We start from the raw sequence: 21,533 nt of genomic DNA on the forward strand, positions 1-21,533 counted from the left end.
TCAGTTTCCCTCTCTGTAAAGTGGACATACGAAGGGGGAACAGGACTTAGTATATGAGAAACACTTAGAACAGTACTTGGCATAGAACTATGCTATGTAATAAGGGTACGTCACATTACCTAGCGACATATTGCCTTCCGTGCATCAAGGATGCTCATCTTGGGAAGGAGGAACAGTCTGAGTAATTTATCAAAAGCAAAACAGGCAGTTGTTTCAAAGTAAAGTCACAGCTCTTTTCCTGGCCCAGAAAGGAACTACAAGGAAAACAGCTTGAATGTTGGAAATGTAACGTGAAACTAGTTTAATGCCCACTATAGATTTTTTTGCTTCAACTTTTGCCATGATAAATCCCTCCTTTATGTCCACTTTTTGTTTGTAAAACCCAAGAGTATAATTTTATAACATGAAGAGAAACAAGTTGTTTAATTGCAGTCACGTTTATTTGCAGTTTCTATACACACTTTCTAGGTAATCAAACTTTTCTGATACATTTTTTGAGAGGGGTTCACAATGAAACTGTCACCGTTTTTACTAAAAATAAATACAAGACTTAAAGTGTTGCACAGCTCTAAAATATACAAAGGCTTGGATTGAATGTAAACGTTGAAAACATTTTACAAAAGAAACCATCTTTGCAACAATTTAAAAAGTTTATATTTACAAATATTACAAAAATACAAAATGGATGCAAGTCCATAAACCATTGTCTTTTCGGCCAGCATGAACTGGTTCTAGTACCAAAATAGTTACACTGTAACCTTCTTCATAATTTTAAATCTTTGTCAGGATCTAGTTCTTAAGTGCCACCACTGCAGCAAATGTACCCACTCACTGACCTTTGGCAAGAGCAAACAGCATGTTTTGTTTGCTATACAACTAGTCCATGTCCTCTACTTAGCCAAAAACAAAACAAAACAACAACAAAATCAAAGCAAAATCAAAAGTGGGGGAAAAAGAAAAAAAATCTCCCCTACACAACATAGACCTGTTGTATAAACATAAAAAAAAATCAGCATCAGTGCAAACAACAGAAGAAAAGTTCAGGTTGATGTTCTTTACAATACCTAATGTGTGTAACCTGCTTCAAGCCAGCAGTGATGTTAAAGACAGCCCTAAATCTTGGTTTTGTTTGTTACATAACAAATCCATGTAGAATATTCCAGATGCTTAAGGAATTTCTTGCTTTTTTACTCAGTTACTCAATACTCTTTTCCACAGTGAATTTAAAATCCATCTTTATTTGGGTTTTTCTTAAATCTATGAAATATAAAATAGAGAAACTCTGCTATAGATTTTTAGAGTAAACAAAATAAGTAAAACTATATTTATAAGGGTTAGTTCTGTGATCATATAGAAGGTATCTTATTGCCTTACAATTCAAGTCAATATGTATTTTAAAATATATATGGTACCATTACTTAAATTAATGTCAATAATAAAAAGGTGACATTTTTATTAAAGCCAATCCATGTTTTCAAGATTTAGAATCACTTTTAAAGCCCACATACCTCTTTCTTTACTCTTAAAAAACCCCTAACTATGCAAAAGCCATACTGCAAACGAACTGCTTTTATGAGAATTATAAAAGATCACCATTGTGACTGGAAATAATGGTTTCTTATCACATTTGTCTAAAAACTTTATTTTTAAAATTTTGCCAAGTGTACTTTTCGAAGCATGAGACAGATTTGTTCATGTTCCCATGTGGTGTCAAACCATGCTGGTTGTCTTAATTAGTGTGTTCCAATGAGAAATGATGGTCCATTTTTTTTCAAACCCCAAAACATTTTTCTTTTAATAAAAAGTATAACACTTTGCAAATGTTCAACCCTTTACCAGGTAGCTTATCTATCCCCAGTACACATGTTCACACATACACACCCACACACATTCTCTCACTCTCTCTCTCCCTGTCACACTCTCTCTACCCCCTCTCAATCTCCTCCTCTACCCCTCCACCCCCAGCACCCATTTTTACATACAAGAATGACAAGAAATTAAGTAACACAATTTGGTAGTACAAACAAATAGTAGAAGCCAAACATTTTTTTTTCTTTCCAAACAAACAAAACACCAACAGCAATCAGATTCTCTAATTCTTAATCTGTAACATCTTAAAACACATTTCTATTGAAAGACAGTATCTTCTTAGACCAGGCTTTCTCCTTCATTTTGCATTGAGTTAATCCCAAACCACAAACCCCTTTCCACACATCCTACTTTTCCAAATACCACTTGCATGGGCTTAAAGCCAGCTGCATATCAATTTCTTGGTAACCCTGGTGTAGTCTATCATTCTACTCACATTCTAGTCTTTTATAGGCCATATCCCTTCTTAGTTCTCTCTACTTTCTACCTCTCCCATTCAAAACCTATTCTAAGTACATAGCTGCTTATATTTCTGACACGATTCCAAATATTAGTATCAGTTCACGTGAAAGTCAGAGGTGTAAAAACCACTTGCAGATTTCAACTTGTAACTACATTTTTTTTCAGTTTTAAGACAAGAAAATTCAAGTAATTTCAAGTAATTCAGCTTGTTTCCCTGCCTTCATTTTATCAGAGCACTTGCCCTGACAGTTCCTTTCCCACCCGCCACCCGCCCCCCCCTTTGCCATCAAGCAGATATAGTAAAACCAGACAAAAACTCAGTTGTATGTAGCATTGTGAACCAGAGCTGTTCCCCATTCCCAGTTTAACAGTGAATATAAATAATGCATATACACATACCTATTTCCCAACTACATTGTTCACAGTGTCACTTCTGTTAATTTTTAGGTAGCATGAATCTCATCAGCACAGAGAGAAAGCTTCACTGAAAACTCATTGCAGGTACTTACTGATAAATCAATAGCTCTGTGGCATGCTTACATTTTATTTTTGTTAGTTTAAGAACCTGGAGCTAATTGCTAAACTGTTGAAGGATTTTAAAGATTATAGTCATTGGATTATGACCTTTTATGTCCCCAGTAGCCTAATATAAAACATAACCTAAAATTAACTACTGGTTTCCCTACTCATTCTCTTTAAAGCAATCCATTGAAAAAATTAAAGTCTAAAGGACACTCACTGTCAAATGCTGTTTTTTCAGGGCCTTGTGTTGAGAATGATGACTTCTCTCATGTTGACTAAAAAAAAGTCAAAAGCATGCTTTTCATTCTGTCCAAATTACCACATGGCAAATCACAGCTACAGGTTGCTATTAGCTTGTTTATGCTGTAATTTGTCATAAAAATGATTAGGTCTGAATTCTTTATCTTAGATTAATCACATTTCAGTATATGACCTCAAGGTTTCCTTTATTTCACCAGTTTTAAATTCATATTTGAGGTTTTCATCACTCAGAAATTATCGGTGGACATTTAAATATGGTATTGATATGAAAATGGTATTCACAGAATACAGTTATTACACTTTATTTTGTGTGTTCTACAAACAGTTGGTGTGCGGTAGATAATTGGCCACATGTCCACTCATCATTGATAAACCTATTTACACATTTTTATCAAAAATATGGTATTTACATATGTGTACTTCTTTCTTCTAAATTTTGCTTTTGTTCATTTTAATGTAAAAAAATACCAAACCTCCAGAGTAATTTCATCTTCTTAAAGAATCATGACAGTGAGGGCTTTATTTTTTTTGAATAGGCAGCTCTGGGAAAAACCTTGTGTAGGTTTCATGAAAATTAGATATTTTTATATGCTTTATTATCACGGTGAATGAGGTTGGGTAAATAAAACTAAGCTAAAGAAAAACCATGAAAAGACAGTGCAGTTACTCAAAACATGGAACGAATCAAGAATGACTAAACCACTTTTTGTTTCCCCAGCATGTATTTAGAAATCCGTTGCTAAGCAGTGATGCTCCCCAGTCCTGTTACTTGTCCGGAGTCCTCTGTAGCATCCCCACATCCCCTCGGAACTAAGGATTTGGGCGTTTGGGGGCAGCCTGACATAGGCGCCCTATGTGGAGCTCTGGGAGGAGCGGTCGTCATGCGGGCTCCCATCGGAGTTTTCCGTCTCTCCCTCGGAGATGGCCTGCATGGGCGTGTTGTACAGCCGGCAGCGGACACTGTAGCGGCTGCTGCTGGCTACAGGGGGCGCCCGGGAACGTCCAACCCTGGCTGATGCTGAGGTGGCAAAGTTCTTAGAGGAAAATCCTTCCGCGTTGACCCTCGGGGAGCACGGGGAGAGTGGGGACAATGCCTCGGCTCCAGGGGATCCCTGATGGGCATCATCGGTGCTTTGGGGGGACTCCACTGTGAGTTCCCCAGGAGGTTTGGGCAGGATGGGACTCTTCAGGATCTCAGTGGCAGACATGCGGTAACTGGAATCGGAGCGACTGCCTTTCTTGAGGAGTAGCAGCTTAAACTCTTCGTTGGATGTGTTGGACTTTTTGGCATTGCGGTAGATGAGACCAGGAGACCTCTGGCTGTTTGCAGTTGTCACGTTGCTGCTGGGCGAAGTGACAGAACTGGCCCCGCTGCTACTGCTGCCAAGGGGAACTCTCGATTTGCTTCGAACAGACATGTCCCCAGAATCTTTTCTTCCAAGTACTTTCCTCTTGGATCTTTTAAGAAAAGGAAAACAATGGAGCAAATCTGAGTCCCATACATTTTTATGAAGCAAAGAGTTCAGTTCCATTCACACATCTATTTGAAGAGTATTTTGAGTGTGTCCTACATGATAGGATACTAAGTATTAGAGCTACACAGATGAAGAGTAAGATATATTCCTTGCCCTGTGACACTCACAGTTTGAGGAAAATTCTCCTTGACTGGTGGGCATCAGTTACTTTCTGCAGATGCCCTTTTCAGATAACAGCCAATGTTGGGGCTGGAGGTTATAGATGAGGACTTATTGGGATGTTTTGCAGGGGTTTAAGAAAATACTGCTATCTGACTTTTTATTACAATGTGGTGAATGACTGTGGCTTTTTCTTATCGATGTAGATGAAATACTTTGGTGTTGAGAATTGATTTCCAAACAATATTAGAAAGAGCAAATAGTTGGAAGTGTGGACGGGACAAGACTGACCCTAGTTTGAGAGTTAATGGGTCTGGGTGATAGATATATGGGGATGCATTAGACAACTTTCTACTTTTCACATAAAAAAATTAGTCAAATGACTTTTTAAGTAAATCAATTCATCTTTGGCTGCAAATATCATTTCCCATAGCTGCCCAGGAACACCAACAGCATGTTAAGTGGTAAGCCAAACTCTGTGAGGAATTCAGCATCTAGACCATCCTTGCAGTTCTTAAAGCTTTATATACTGCAAGCTCTCAAGGAATCAAACTAACTCTTATCTCTGTGGTGTAAATACATAAGTAAACCCTATACAACTGCAAATCTAAGATTATCAACCTCGATAAGTCTGCACCCATCATCATATTATTGATTTTCTTTTGATAAGTAAGCAGGTATAAATTTAATGAATCTACAGCATAACTCAGTTCATTGAAAAGTACTGGCAACATGCTCTCTCACCAACTTAAAAATATGTAAAGAAGGGCTGGGGATGTGGCTCAGAGGTGGAGCACTCACCCAGCATGCGTGAGGCACTGGGTTTGATCCTCAGCATCATGTAAATGTAAAATAAATATATTGTGTTCACCTATAGCTAAAAACTAAATTTTAAAAATGTAAAGAAAATGTGAGCTTTATAATTGGAGATCAGCCTGATTTTGGTTCACTGAAACCTCTGTGGTTGATAACTTGCATATAGTATCTGGCACTCCCATAAGGGAGAATTTTCAAACTAACTTTTGCTTTTGACCTACCATATTCTAGACACAAAAATATCACCTTATCATCAAAATCAAATATGTGACCTGTTGGTATCATCATTACACTAATGGGATGGGTTCATAGGTTTTAACTTATTCAAGACTGCATAGAAAGTGGCAGAAGTAATTCAAATCTAGATCTTTCTGATTCCACTACTTTCATCCTGTGTGCCATTCAGACACAACATATGATTCCTTAGGGATAAGTACTTGGCTCCTTAATTTATGTAGAAGATTAGTAATTTGTCCTGGGATTGAAGATAAAGTATGAGGGTGAAGAAAACCAAATAGATTCTTCACCTGCCAAGTGAAGTGTGGCTGGTAAGGTAATGAGGAAAAGTTTATGATTGGAACCTAAAATTAAAAACAGAAAATGAAAACAAAACAAGTTGGGTGCAGTGGTGCACAACTATAATCCCAGCAGCTCTGGAGGCTGAGGCAGGAGGATCACAAGTTCAAAGCCAGCCTCAACAAAAGCAAGGTGCTAGGCAACTCAGTGAGACCCTGTCTCTAAATAAAATACAAAATAGGGCTGGAGATGTGGCTCAGTGGTTAAGTGACCCTGGGTTCAATCCCTAGTACCAAAACAACAACAACAAAACAAGCAAAAAATAATTGTTGAAAAACAGTGCTCCTTCAAGAGAGAACTATATCAATAGAAGTTTCTTTAAAAAATAGAATCCTCCCCCCAAAAAAAAGATTGTAAGCTGCTTGAAAAAAAACTTAAAAAATTTTAAGTTAATGAGATGGTGGAAAAGATAATTCTCAAGTTCTGCCCCTTAGGAGTTCCACCAAGGTCCTCAAGGCCTGCTGTAAGAAGACAGCCATATCTGTGAAAGTAGGCACATCACAATTGGCTAGATCAGTTGAATATGAGTGTTTTCCAAAAGCTAGTTCCTGCTCTAGTCTTTGTTTACCAGCTGTAATGAATTTGTACTTCTTGCAAATATGGGCCACTGATCACAAGGGCACAGGGGCCCAAATGAGAAAGTGTGTATGAGTAGCATAGGCACAATCTTGTCCTGGGAAAGCTACTTAGAGGACATCCCCTGTTCATGGGATATGGACATTAATTTTGTAGATGGAGGCTAATACTATTGAAGAAATTTAAGTTTTAAGAAGAGAGAGAGAGAAAAAAAGCAATTATTGGTGTTCCAAGGTATGAAATGGGCAGGTATATACACTATCTCAAACTTGGGCTCCTGATTGTTTTGGTGAATCAACATATTTGGCTCTGCTCTGTGTAATTACAGCTTTGAACACATTTCTCGAGGTTCAAGAAATTACTTAAAAGTTAGAAGGGTGGGAGTGTAGCTCTGTGGTAGAGCACTTGCCTAACATGTGTGAGGCTCTAGGTTCCATCCCCAGCATCACAGACAAAACACACACACACACACACACACACACACAGAGTTATGGTTTGGATATGGGGTGTCCCCCAAAAGCTCCTGTGTTAATGCAGGAACGCCTGGAGGTAAAATGATTGGATTGTGAGAGATGTAACCTTACTGGTCCATCCTACTTTGAATGGATTGACTAAGGCTGGAGGAGGTGTATCACTAGGGATATACCCTAGAAGAGCTGTTCTTCCCTGCGTCCATCATTCCTGGCTGCCACGAATGGAGCGGTGCTCTTCCACCATGCCCTTCTGCCATGATGTTCTGCCCTCATCATGGGCCCAAAGCAATGGAATCAGCCATCTATGGATTGAGACCTCTGAACTGTGAACTCCAAATAAGCTTTCCTTCTAAGTTGTTCTTGTTGGGTATTTTGGTCACAGCAATGCAATGCTGACTAACACACACACACACACACACACGTGCGCATAATGATTACACTGGAGTTTGAACTTTCATTCCAAGTTACGTAACTACAAATTGTTTTCACAAACTTGTTACAGAATGTCTTTTCTGGGGGGGAAACCAACATCTTCCTCTCATCTGTTATTATAAGAGTCTCTCAATTGAGGTCTCTCTCTATATAAAGATTCACATTTCCCAATTTTTGTGTAAGTCTACCATTTGATTTGGAAAAATAATTCTTCCTTGCTTGCTTTTGTTTCTATTGAATGTGCTGTAAGTACAAAAGACATTCCTGTATTTGCATTTGTTGAAAAGCAATTTAAGAAGCAAAACCTTTTGTGTACCCTTTGTTTCTGGGACCTTGGTAACATTGCCTCACCTGTGAATGACAGCGAATAAATCCTCAGTTGTTCGAGGTTTGTTTGGAGACACAAACACACCCTCTGCTTCAGCTTGAGAGTCTTCACTAAGTGGTGAGATGACGGAGTCATCACTCGGTGATGATTCTTAAAATAAGAACAGAATTATCTTTAAGAAGAAGCTACTCAGCACACTACTATGCTACTGACTTGGGGATCAAACAGGAGTTACCTTACGACCAGTTTTCACATGAGAAATATATCTTCAAAGCTTAATTCCTCAATAACACAAGCTTTTATCTATGTTGTTTTAATACATGAAAAGAAATAGTGGAGGGAAACCAACACCCACAGCTGTACTGTATTATGGAGAAGTAAAAAAGAAATGCTATAGGAAATGCCCTAAGACACATTTCTTTCATGACATGGGTAACAATGACTGACCTTTCAATGAAGCCTCATCCACATTTCCTTGGGTCTCCTCTGCTCTGCTGTTATCAGAGGCACTTTTGGGTGAAATACCTGAAGCAATATTTTCCTGCTCAAAACATTTTTCAGGAAATGAATTTACAGTTGATATCTCTGATTCATAGCGGATAGTCCCAGGCACTTTGTCATGGTGGTGGCTCATAACAAGTTGATGCTTAAGTTGGTTGCTTATGTCCATTGTTCTAGTTGGTGAGTTGGACTGAGATGCGATTACATCCACAGGTTGTGCACCTTCCTCCTGATCTTCAGAGGATGGCTTCTGTTCTAGCACTCCATCTGGACCAGCTCCATACTGTAATATTTTGCTGTCCAAACCATTTGGGCGGGCAGCAGACACCCTTTGAAATCCTTCTGTGGAAACCCCACAGTTTTTAGTTGGTGTGCTTTCTGGAATAGGCTCACTCTCCATCTGTATTTGGTCTTTCATGACATTTGAATCTAGAAGATTGCTACCAGCTGAGGCCACAGTTTCTGGATTGCGGTGATTCTTCACATCGAAAGGAGGGTTCTTGTCCAAATGCAGTTTATCTGGTCCCATCTCAACCGCAGAAGGGTCTAAAAAGGACAGTATGCTATCTTCAGCCGAGTACTGCCGTGATACTGATTTCTTTGCCGTATGTGGCCTGATCTTACCTGGAGATAAGGCAGCCATTGTGAGAGCACTTTCCTCTAAGTAGGGGAGATCTGTATTGTTGCCTTCTTTTTGCTTAACTTCTTCAGACTTACTGATGGACCTAAGGTTAACAGATTTCAGGACTGTCGGTGTAATTGCAAGGGACGGTGGAGGATTTGACCTCAGCGTTTCTCCTACTGTGTTTTGCTTATTATGAGTAAAAACATGCAATGGGTGATGGTGGTGGAATGGTTTATTCAAGACATTATGAAGAGCACTTAGGTCAAGATGAGTAGGAGGTATAATTGGAAGTTCAAGGTCTTTACTCAGTGAGAGGGTTCCATCTTTTAAAGAGGGTTGCTGGAGTGAGGATTTCCTTTCTGGGACTTTAGGTTTTCTTTTGCTACCTCCAGGAGACAATGGACCTGAAAAGAAGGCTGTAGGGAAAGAGGATGTTGGTGTTTCAGACTGGCTTGAGTAGCCACTTGATGGAGAAGCCAAGCCAGCCAGCTTTTCTGGTGAAGCCAGTTTAAATTCATTGTCAACAGAAGGAAGAGATGGGGTGGTGGCTCTTGATTCTGACTGTGATGTTTGGGATTCAGAGCTCTCTGGAGATTTGATGCACTCAATAACTGTGGTACCCGTAGCAGTGCTTGAATTAGATAAGGATCTATAAGGATCATTTGTTTTCAAGTCATTTAGAAGCCAGAGGTCTGCATAGGGAGTTGATTCAGCACCTTCATCTTTGAATGGTGGAATATCTGAGGTGTCTAACTGAGGTTCCTTCATTCCATGTTCGCTCTGGTTCACCCAAGAAGGTTCCTGCTTGGTAGGAAGATTGACATTTTCCATTGGAGAAGGCGTGTTGGAGAAATCAAGAGGCAACTTCATTTCCCTGGAACTGTGAGGCAGGTGCTGACCACTGCTTATCTTTGGTTCTTTCTTCTCAGGAACATCTGCATTTCCATCGGACTTCCTCAATGATGAGCTACGTTTAGGTGGGGTAGGCTTTGCCTTTGGTTTCCTGAAAGAGATGCTTGGTCTCCCCTGCCTCCTGTGATCTAAGTAGTCCTGCCAGGCACAGTCTGGAAGACCAGGACCAACGCCCTGGCTGTTTTCTGGACCCATGGCTGCATAGTGACAGACATAGCTCTTATTACCTTTGAGCCCACAGTCAAAGTGCATGGAGGTATAGTATCCTTCTGTGTCTACTGAAAAGTGAGAGCTGGTATCCGCTTTGTCCGATGGAGACTTTTCCAGAAAGCTGTCATAAGTGGCCATGCTTGTGAAGCTTGGGCAGCCCAGGCTATCTGCCTTCGGACGCTCAGGACTAAAATCTTGGTGGCAGGAGGCATCGTGATGGTGGTGCAGGTAATTCCACTCACTGTCACTTGTGTTGCTATTGCTAGGGTCATCCAGCAGATCTGCAACAGTGGAGGTAAAGGAGTTTGCCCGGTGGCCTCTCACTTTATCCAAATGGTCATTGTACTGCTCTGTCACAAAGACACTGCTGTCCTCGTTAGCATGAGGGGCTGTGTTTAATGACAACTCTGAGTCACAGTGCGAAGAGCCAGTGAGGGGAGGAGAAGCTGCAGGAGGGATTGTTTCTGAGGTCTGTGAGGGGCATGTGGAGCTGCTTCCACTCCAGTTCCCACTGGATGACTGGTGGTCATCCTTCTGGTCCATGTGGCTGCTGAGGAGGACGCCAGCTGTGGAGATGCAGTGGATAGGGCTCCCAAAGGTGTCTGAGTTGGAGGAGATGTCACAGCTGCCAGAGTCAGCAGCCATTCGGGACAGATGTGACCTCCCCCTCTCACTTAACTTGTGCTGGGGACTGTGAAGATGCTGAGAACAGGCCAGGCCCAAAGCAGGCTGGTGTTCCTGTGTACTTGGGCTGCTCGGAGCTTCGCTGCAGTCATTAGGGGTTCTTTCATGGTCACCCATGAAAGGCTCTTCCTCTTCATATGTTGAGGGTTTAGCACCAACTTTGGGTTCAGCATCTCCACCTCTATTACCTTCCCGAGGAAGGCTCCGAGATCTTGTACGGCTGCTCACTGTAGGAGTAAACATGGTGTCACCTTTGTCTGCTAGCGCAGAAATGTTGCCAGCAGAATGAGAAAGGGAAGCTGCAATGCTTTGACCCCTTTGAGCCCTGATTCTCCTTCTGGATGGGGCAGCAATTAAAATATCCTCAGTTTGGCACTCCGAGTCCCTGGTTCCGGACCTCCTGTTGACAGTGTTGGAGGGATCTGGGTTTGTGTGCACAATCACATTCCTTTCCCTGGCCACTGGTGATTCATCAGAATCTAGGGCACATGGAAAGCACAGTGAGATATTTAATACATCAACAGACTAATTGACAGATATCCACAGATCTGTGGGCTGGCATGTAAGTTTCTCTTACAGAAAAAAATCAATAAAATATAAAATCAATAAAAAAATCAATATTAGGAGAAATCAAATTAGGAGAAAGTTAAAATGCTTTCTGTCTTTCTCTGTTTCTATCCTTCTTTCTCTCTCAATCTATATATAAATAAATGCATACACATATATATGTATGTATAGTAAGAGAAGATATGCTGTTATATCTTATGATCTCTCTTTACTACCACATCGATTTGCACCAGAAAGTGACAACATTTTTTAACCAAAGTACATTTTATCTTCTTGGATACTACTTTTTATTTGTATTTTGTAATATAAACATAATAAAATGAAAATAATAGACTTTGTTAGAAGAAATAAAAATCTTATTTACAAGAGAAGCTATCATAATAATGATTTTTAAAACCTAGGCAGAGATATTCTAAACACATTGAACAGAATAGAAAAGTGTCACCAAAGGTACCATATTTTCAATACTCAATATTTGAGTCTGTTTATTATTTTTTAAAATAACTAATGCTGTAAAAGTATATCTTTTTCTTTAAATGAAGTTACAATTTTCCAAAAAATATCTTACACTGAATCGTATTACTTTTTATTCATAATTTCTACCTTAAAAATTAAAAATTTTTAGTGTTTTCTTCCTTAACATTTAAAAATTAGCAAATATTACATTTAAATCACAAAACTTGAGTGTATATGCCCACATCTATACTTTGTACTTAAACCTTTATAGTCAAGAACAGAGAGTTAAAAAGTAATACCGCCTGACTTGCTGAATACAAAACAAATACACACCATTTCCAAACCTCTACCAGTTAAAACATGTAGTATTTTTAAGGAAGCCGGTTGAAGTCTGGCTTCCATTTTACCTCCTCATAATCTGCACTAGACAGAAACCATTAGCATTTTTTTATACCACACCTATTTCTTGTTGAACTCTTCTAGGGATACCCGAGATGGTTTTCCTCCTCCTCAATTTTCGTCTCCGCTGTAGTACAGATTGTGAATGAACAAGAGAGCAGCGTATACTAGCCTCTCTGTCAAAACCAACTCCTGCAACCCACAAAATAGGTCTCATTAGCCTTTAGAAATGGCAAACAAATTTTCATTTGCTTGGAACACAGTGATATTTATTGATTGGAAGTGAGGGAAGAGTTTGGATTAAGCCTGTGAACAAATATAAGGGAGCCCTTATTCAGCTCTTATTTAAATTATGTTGCAGTACATTAAGCTTTACTTCTAAACGGTGCTCTCCACAACAGCTCGCACTGCCAAAAGTAACAATCAAAGGAGAGAAATCAAAAGAAAAGAAAAGAGAAATAGACATCAAAAAATCACTCTCACACAGAAAATGGCTCCTTAAGGATTTATAACCTTTGGTTACTATTATTTACTGGTCTATTTCTGGGCTCTCTGAAACTGATACCTTTGCATAGTAGATTCAAAGCCAAGATGTTAACCTGAATTAGTTCAGCTAACATATCCTGACCCATTTCTTTATTAAAAGCGTCTTTGTGAGTCTTTTTCCCCTCCACCTCCTGTGCCCAAACCTTAGCCTCTAGTTGTGTAGGCGTGTGTACGTGTGCACACACACACACACACAGCAGCTTATTGGATTTGTTTTCTTAAATCATCACGTAACTATTTTCTTCCACTAACTAAATTGGATGCTTTTTGGTTTAGCACCAGCTGTCCTATCAATATGAAATAAACATATAGGGCAGTCCCCAGTTCTGCACTTGAATGGACCCCTTCTGTTCCATCTGTAAAGTTTCAATTCTCAATCTTTATGCCATTTGTTTGTTTGTCTTTATAACTACAAAGGACCAATCTTGATGCTCATTAGTTTCTCTCTCTTTACTCGTATTACCAACACTACATGTAGTCCTATCAAAACTAGAACAATGAGGTGGGAGGCAAGGAACTCAAACTCTTCCTGGCACAGGCATGCACGTTGAATTTTTCAGAGTGTGCTTCATCTCAAACAGCCAAAATGTCATGAATTTGGTCATCTCATCCTTTATCCTGATTGTTAAGCAAGGGGATGGCATATAAATCTTGGTTCAGCTGTATAATGAAGCAGTTGAGTTCTGCTTATAGGGCCAACAGTTTCTAGAATTCACTTTGAAAAATCTGTATCACATGATGAATAATTATAATACTATCAGATAATTTTTACTAACGAAATTTTCCTTTCTTAGTTCTGACTGAAAATTAAAATGCTTCATTTTGCTGTTAATAATTATAGAATAGGTGATACACAGGCACAGACATTGTGTTATGTGGACAGCAATAATGACATCCTCATTAAAGCTCTTGAAATCAATGTCTGATCTAGGCTTTAGTCTGGGATTTCCTAAAATAAAGCAGAAGGAGAAATCTTCCCTTTTTCCTAATCATAGACGATAGCCCATAATCATAGGACTGAATTTGAAAACAAGATTTTACTTACAGTGCCAGGAAGGGAGCAGGTGCTGCTAATCATCAGATGTTCCCAGAACTGAAAATTAGTTTAAGAGGGTGCCAAAACCCTAATACATCCCATTTAGATTACAGAGATCAGATAATCGCACATATTTAGAATAAATTTTCCTACAAGTTGAATAGGTCATCAGAAAAATTAACTCCCAGCTCACAACAGGCCAATCAACTAGAACTCCTTTGTTTTTTTCTTGAGGAAAAAATATCTGTCCCACATACCTGGTCTGTTTGCTTCCTGCTCTATGTGAGAGAAATTTGAGTGGGGTTAATAATAGCTGTGTCCAAAATGCATCTTAAGGGACATTAAATCTTTTGTCACATGAAATCAAAATGAAAATCAGTCATAACATGACTGTTTTGAAATTTTCAATAAATAAATAAGTTAAAACATCACTACTAGAGATGTTTAAAGAAAGCCCAATGGATAGATCATTTAATTTCTATCTTTGAAAGTTAGACTATTTATATCATTATTTGACTTACAATTTAAGATGATGAGATCCAGTTCTGGAATTCACAATTATCAAAAAAACATTGAAGAAAATTCCAGCTAGGCTTTCATTCCACCTAGACTAATATTCAAACTCTTATACCCAGGAGGAGGAAAACAGAGAGTGAAAAGAAGACAGACTTGCTGGTTATAAAATAGAATTTAGTGTTCATTTATGTATTTAGGTAAAAAAAAAATCCCTAAAATTAATACAGAAATCTAAATGGTCTTTTTTTTTTTTTTCAATCCTACCTTCATCAAAGGAAGCATGAAAACAGATTTTTCTAGTTGGTCAACTTGCTGTTTTAGAAACCTGGGTTATGCTGTTTTCTTTCCGTGGGTGCCACACATCATTATCATATGATTAATCACTGCTGCTTTCTCAGTAAGCTAGGGCCAAAGAGCTATTTGCTGATTTTTTTTCAAAAAGAAACTGTCCATCATTTACATAACAAGTAGCCCAGCAGAACATATGCAAATAGATGTTCCAAACCTGACAATAGCCTATTGAGCATCTCCTGGGTTGCATTTGGATGAAAAAAAAAAGGTGTTATTTATTTACAAAATGGTATTCTTAATGCCTAGCCCTACAGCACAGATTTAATACACAGAATATTCTGACCCAACTGCCCCTAAAGGGGAAAAAACCACAACAAGAGAACGATACCAGTGACATTGATGGGAATAATGCAAGAAGAAATCACTTGGGCATCTTGTTTCATCTTCTCCTCTGGCGTTGGGAGAGGTAGCGCTTTGCTCCAGTTGGTCTGCTTGTCCAGTGTAGAGGGGATATTGTGTATTGGGTTTTTCGGCCTCTGCCCTAACATGACATCTGTATCTTCGTCCTCTGGGGGGTGGGACTGCAAACGAAGTACATTCAGATTCAGTCATCACAGCTTATGCATAAGCACACATATAAGGAATTTCACAGTTTAGATAAGAAAAAAGAAAAAAAAAACAAGGTCAGAAATATGCTTTTAGGACAAAGGAAGAATTCCCAGAAATAGTAAGCACAACTACTTGAAAGTATTATTTCAATAGTGAAGCAATACAAAAGGAAAACATGGACCAAACGAACATGCTCTTCAGTTAAAAGGAATTAAGAAGAGAGACAAGGTAGTCAGAAAGTCCCAAATTTCAAACTGAAGGAGACATCTAAGGAAAAAATAGATCTGCTTTCTGGCTATTTATCTTGCCACAAATTTCTATAAAAAATCTTGGGATCAAAGGAAGATGTGCCAAAGGCTCAGAAAATGTGCCAGAAAACCTGGAGTCGGGAGACATTCCAGAACACATCACCTGAAGGACAAGCCAACCTAATCTGAGAGGCCTTTAAAATACAAGAAGTTAATTTCAGTGCAGGAGGACAGCTTTTATGAATAATATTTTAAGAACTCAGTTTCATCAACACTGTATGCACAAGGAAAAGCAAAGAGAAGAGACCCCCCCCCAACTCTAATGGAAAATACAATTGCTATTACTGGGGAAAAAGATTGAAGTGGGTTTCTTTTTCAAATTTGGAAGAGTAAAACAGTCCTAGTTTATTTTCTTTCAGCTTTGCCCTGTAAAACTTGTCTTTCAGCTATGTAGTAAGAGGTTTTCATTTCTATATGACATTTGAAAATTCTCCATTCAAACCTTTGATGAATATTAATATTGTCTAACTTCTGTTCAGGATTGGGCACCTGGCCCAGGTTATTAAAAAGTTACATCCCAGTTTTGATTTCAGGGTTGGATTTCTAAACCAGATTACTAAAAGACCCAGTTTTCACTACTGAACCTAGTTTTATTTCTTTATATGATTTGGAAGAAGGTGGGTATCTGTATAAAAGAAATACTTTTTCCTCTTATTCCAGTAAGGTTTTGATAACACTCTGCTTAAATATCTAATATTCTGTTCTAAAATCAGGATCATTTAAAAAAAATTCTCTTCACATTTGGAAACATCTTGCCCTGCTGACTCAGAGGATTTCACGTATTGTCAAATGAACTATTCTCAAGTTCCTTTAAAGAACGGATTCTAGAATCACTTGTTTAAACTAACTCCCACTATTTACTTACCTTATCCGAGGTTTCTGCAAAGCCCCCCAACACACCCAACAGGATGTGATTCCCCCCTTGGGAAAAATGTGTTCGCCATGAACGTTTTAATAAAATATTGCAACCTTCTTTCTCTCTTCAGCTTTTGTGCAGATTCCCAGCGAAGTGAATAGCTCAAATAAAGTTGGAGCACAAAAGACTTTGTTTCCTAGGTAACTTCCAAAAAAGAAAAAAAAAAGTTTGGTGCATGCAAAAAGGGGGGGGGGAGGTTAGGGCTGAAGCACGCAAAAGCAGAACTTAGAGACACCCCCACCACCAGAGGCCTCATTTGGTAGGCGATTCCTTCCTTGAATAACAATGGACCTGGAAAGGACTAAAGGATAGTGACCTGACTACTGGCTCTGACCAGCAGCCAAAAGCACTTTTATTTCATGGTGACAGGGACAATTGACTGCCAGAGAATCCTTTTATCCTGTTCTCTGTTTTCGATTTGAAAAGCTGAAACTTTACAGTTCTGATAAATATAGGGCAAGTTGGAATTTCTTTCCTTGGAACTGCAGCAGCAGTGGCCAGTAGGCGTTGCCCATATTGAACAGAGCCGCAAATTACAACTTGGAGGGGGGCAGTAAATGGGGGAAAACTCCAATGCTATGGCTGTCTCCATTATATTTTGTTTAATTCAAGTTAGGAAAATACCGTTCTTTAAATTGAATTTAAAAGAACAACTGTTAGTTAGAAGAGAGTTTGCAATAAAGTTAAAGGAGAGAAGAAAGGGAGAGCTTCTGAAGAGAGTATAGGATAGGGCTGTGAAGGAATGTTCTCAGAACCAATACCTTTCTACTCCATGGGGCCATGTGGCAACACTCAGTGGGGGAGGGCGAACGGGTGCTGTTAAACTATGAACATGAAATAATGCAAAAAGAAAAGAAAAGAAAAATTAAAAAATGTACACACAGTATAATCTTGGTTAGGCCAAATCTATGATATTAATGAATGAATATACTAGGGTATCTCCCTTCCATCTGTCTGTCCTTCCTTCCATCCTTCCAAGGTAGCATAAATAGCAGCTAAGAACCCAGACTCTGGAGTCAAGACTTCCTGAGTTCAAATCCTGGCTACCTGGCTTATTTTCTGTGTGACCGACCAGGTGCAGTTATTCAGCTTCTCTAAGGCCAGTTTCCTCATCTGTAATAAGGTAGGAAAATAACAGCATTTACCCTCCAGGACTATTTTGAGGATTAAATAAGAAAATATATGTAATCTGTTTAGAAGAATCCTGACACTTAATAAGCTCTATATGTTAGTGTGAGCTACTAACTAGTACAACTATTATTATTATTACCCTTACTTTGCAGCTGTGAAATATATACATATATATGAAAATGCCTCTGCAGATCATAACGTTCCCATCTTTTAGATCTCAACCCCATTTGCTAATTTGGGAAAGACCAAATTATTTTTTTTTCCTTAGAGTAATTTTACTTTTCTATGAACTACTTGGAACAAAATTTCCTGTGTATAATTTCCTCTAGACTGCTCAAATTTGCTTCTCCTTTACAGACTATATTTAGACCAGCCAGTTTCATGAGCATGTGTCCTATGCAGTCCCACAGAGCCCCATAGTCAGAAGGCCCCTACACTTGGTTTAATGTCCTGCTGTCACTGTCTTGAAATTCTTTTTTTGTAAGAGACCCTGCATTTTCATTTTATACTGAGCCCTAAAAATTATGTCCCAGTCTTGTTTGGAGAATAATCTGGTAACAGCTATTCCCTTTTCAGGAACTACTCAGAAGGGCATTCAAATTCTTTTATACACTAAACCATACCAGCTTTGGATTTGCTTAGGCATCCTTTATAGTACTTACCCTATGGCATACCTTTAATGTAATATGAATCATCCCTGGATGTGCCTTTTTTATCTAGTAGATTGTGAATTCCTAGAGAAGCCATATCGAATTTTCCTTTTAAGTCTTCTATGACGCCAGCAAAGTGCCTCCCTCATTTTAAGAGCTCAACAAAATATTTGTGCTCTTGGATGGATGATGCCATTTCTGTGTGTCTTAACAGCGATGAGAAACTCAAAGTAAGAGGCATCTCAAGATCTCAGGAGGAAGCCTATACCAAATCACCTAAGGGATAGGTGAAAACAAAGACAGGAAACCACAAACAACCTTTGGTTGCCCCAGAGGCTCAGTATGGATGGCTACTGAGCCTAGTTATTCTTAAGTCTGTATCAAACATGCATTTTGGGTGGGGGGGCACTCAAGGTCTAATTCTATCTTAAGTTTAAGTTTTAATTGACAGGGTTACTCATTTATTTTTTTTAAGCAGAGTAAATGTCATCTCCTCAGGCCCAGTTAACTTTGGCATAAATCTTATTTAAGAACTAATTAATGATTCTGTAGGGTTATGGCTTCCTCACTGAAAGTGACCATTTCGACAGATGTCTTAGATTTGCCTGAATTCAGACACTAACCTGGTTTTCTCCTAAAAATCACTCAAAGGTAATGATGTAGAGGTGTCAAGTAAGACACTGGGGTATGTAAAATAGAGAGAAAACTCATGGAAATAGGGAACCTAAAAGTAAAGCTTACATGGAAAAGGAATCTCCTTCAAAGAAACATGAAAGGATTTTTAAGAACTCACAGCAGGAAACTACTACTGGTCAGAAAACATGAATGATATTAATATATAAATTTTGGTAGTTCAATATAAATCTCCTAAGTCAGCTTTCCTGTTGAGCATTTTTTTTACAGTTAGTGATGGGTGAGGAGTGGGTTTATTTTTTTATTCATTTAAGAAACCTGTCCACAAAATTAAACTAGGATGAAGCAACACCTGGAAATGAGTTAGATGGTCATGGCTAAGCCCAGAGAATTAGTGCATGTCTTTTGGTCACTATGATTGAGTTGTGGTCTCCTTGGGTTCCATTCCATAGCAGATTCCTCATCAACTAGTCAGCCTCTCTAGTATTTTGATAATAGCTCCAACCTCTAGCTTGTGAGGGCTGAAACTGAATACTTTGTGCATGGGTATAGAAGGACTGTATTCATCAGTTCCTCCACCTAGATACAAACATTTGAGTCCCCGTGCAGATGGTCTGCAGATTTCCATTTATAATATTGACATGTGTTATGGTTTTATTTCTGTCATGAATTAATAACTGCCTTAGCATAGTATTTTAAAATGTCCTCTTTCTTCGATGTTTGGTCAAAGGAAATAAATTTGCTCTGATTATTTCGGATTAGATTTTTCTATGATGAATACAATAATCAGCTCATAGACATTTTTTTCCTAAATTATCTGAGAAATAAGACTGCAAGAGAGGGATAAGTGTTACATCAGAGTATCTCTGCTCAGCCCAGCATGCCACTTTTTAACAGGTGCTGATGGATACTGTTAGGAAAAGCTGGATGCTGATCAAACTTATATGAACTAAATTATTTTTAATGGTTTCTATTTAAATGGATCCTATTGCTCATTCAGAGAAAGACTATTTCTTGTTCATAACTGAATTTCCACCATCCATAAATATTTGTTGTACTGCTAGCACTCCCGTGTGCCTGGAAAAAGCAAAAAAAAAAAAAATCCCCCCTAATGAAAAAATATCAAATTATTCCCACCCACATATAATTTTTCAGTATAACTTCTAGTATAAAGTCAAAGATAACAAAGCACAGGAAAGAGATAAGACAGCATGAATAAGAAATATCCAAAACAACATATAATAGAAGCAGACCACAGGGACTCTTGATTTTGGAATTACCACTCTGTGTAGGAGTGTCAGAGAACAATTTTGGCTTTCCTAAAAATAAATGTGTGGGAAGAATGTTAGGAGACCACTCATTCATTTATTCAAGAACATTTCTTCAAAAATTATTTTGAATCCTTATACTCCAATAAATTAGAAGATAGTGAAGGCATAGATAAATTTCTTAAGTCATATGATCTGCCCAGATTGAGTCAGGAGGATATAGACAACCTAAACAGACCAATATCAATTGAGGAAATAGAAGAAACCATCAAAAGACTACCAACTAAGAAAAGCCCAGGACCGGATGGGTATACAGCAGAGTTTTACAAAACCTTTAAAGAGGAACTAATACCAATACTTTTCAAGCTACTTCGGGAAATAGAAAAAGAGGGAGAACTTCCAAATTCATTCTACGAGGCCAACATCACCCTGATACCTAAACCAGACAAAGACACTTCAAAGAAAGAAAACTACAGACCAATATCTCTAATGAACCTAGATGCAAAAATCCTCAATAAAATTCTGGCCACTCGGATACAAAAACTTATCAAAAAAATTGTGCACCATGATCAAGTAGGATTCATCCCTGGGATGCAAGGCTGGTTCAATATACGGAAATCAATAAATGTTATTCACCACATCAATAGACTTAAAAATAAGAATCATATGATCATCTCGATAGATGCGGAAAAAGCATTCGACAAAGTACAGCATCCCTTTATGTTCAAAACTCTAGAAAAACTAGGGATAACAGGAACATTCCTCAATATTGTAAAAGCAATCTATGCTAAGCCTCAGGCTAGCATCATTCTGAATGGAGAAAAATTGAAGGCATTCCCTCTAAAATCTGGAACAAGACAGGGATGCCCTCTCTCACCACTTCTGTTCAACATAGTTCTCGAAACACTGGCCAGAGCAATTAGACAGACAAAAGAAATTAAAGGCATCAAAATAGGAAAAGAAGAACTTAAATTATCACTATTTGCAGATGACATGATTCTATACCTAGCAGACCCAAAAGGGTCTACAAAGAAACTATTAGAGCTAATAAATGAATTCAGCAAAGTGGCAGGATATAAAATCAACACGCATAAATCAAAGGCATTCCTGTATATCAGCGACAAATCCTCTGAAATGGAAATGAGGACAACCACTCCATTCACAATATCTTCAAAAAAAAAAATAAAATACTTGGGAATCAACCTAACAAAAGAGGTGAAAGACTTATACAATGAAAACTACAGAACCCTAAAGAGAGAAATAGAAGAAGATCTTAGAAGATGGAAAAATATACCCTGTTCATGGATAGGCAGAACTAACATCATC

At 38.4% G+C, this 21,533-nt stretch overlaps 1 protein-coding gene across 3 annotated transcripts in view; it reads right to left on the minus strand.

The window, feature by feature from the left end:
- Positions 1-418: 418 nt before the first annotated feature.
- The window catches only part of Nhs (NHS actin remodeling regulator), a 342,309-nt gene continuing 321,194 nt past the window's right edge, over positions 419-21,533 (minus strand). The window contains exons 4-9 of one of the 3 annotated variants that reach the window (XM_046424246.2): positions 17,287-17,349; positions 15,081-15,273; positions 12,364-12,495; positions 8,397-11,360; positions 7,973-8,099; positions 419-4,572 (exon numbers count right to left, since the gene is read on the minus strand). In XM_046424246.2, the coding sequence (XP_046280202.1) occupies positions 3,966-4,572; positions 7,973-8,099; positions 8,397-11,360; positions 12,364-12,495; positions 15,081-15,273; positions 17,287-17,349 (4,086 nt within the window). In that variant the 3' untranslated portion in view covers positions 419-3,965. Of the gene's footprint in view, positions 4,573-7,972; positions 8,100-8,396; positions 11,361-12,363; positions 12,496-15,080; positions 15,274-16,474; positions 17,245-17,286; positions 17,350-21,533 lie in introns of those variants that run through there. The other 2 variants (XM_058572562.1, XM_058572561.1) reach the window with 2 other exon arrangements.

The sequence above is a fragment of the Marmota monax genome, unplaced genomic scaffold (genome assembly GCF_021218885.2).
Source record: "Marmota monax isolate L192 unplaced genomic scaffold, Marmota_monax_Labrador192_F-V1.1 WCK01_AAM20220418_F8-fsc00089, whole genome shotgun sequence".
In the NCBI taxonomy this organism is placed as follows: domain Eukaryota; kingdom Metazoa; phylum Chordata; class Mammalia; order Rodentia; family Sciuridae; genus Marmota; species Marmota monax.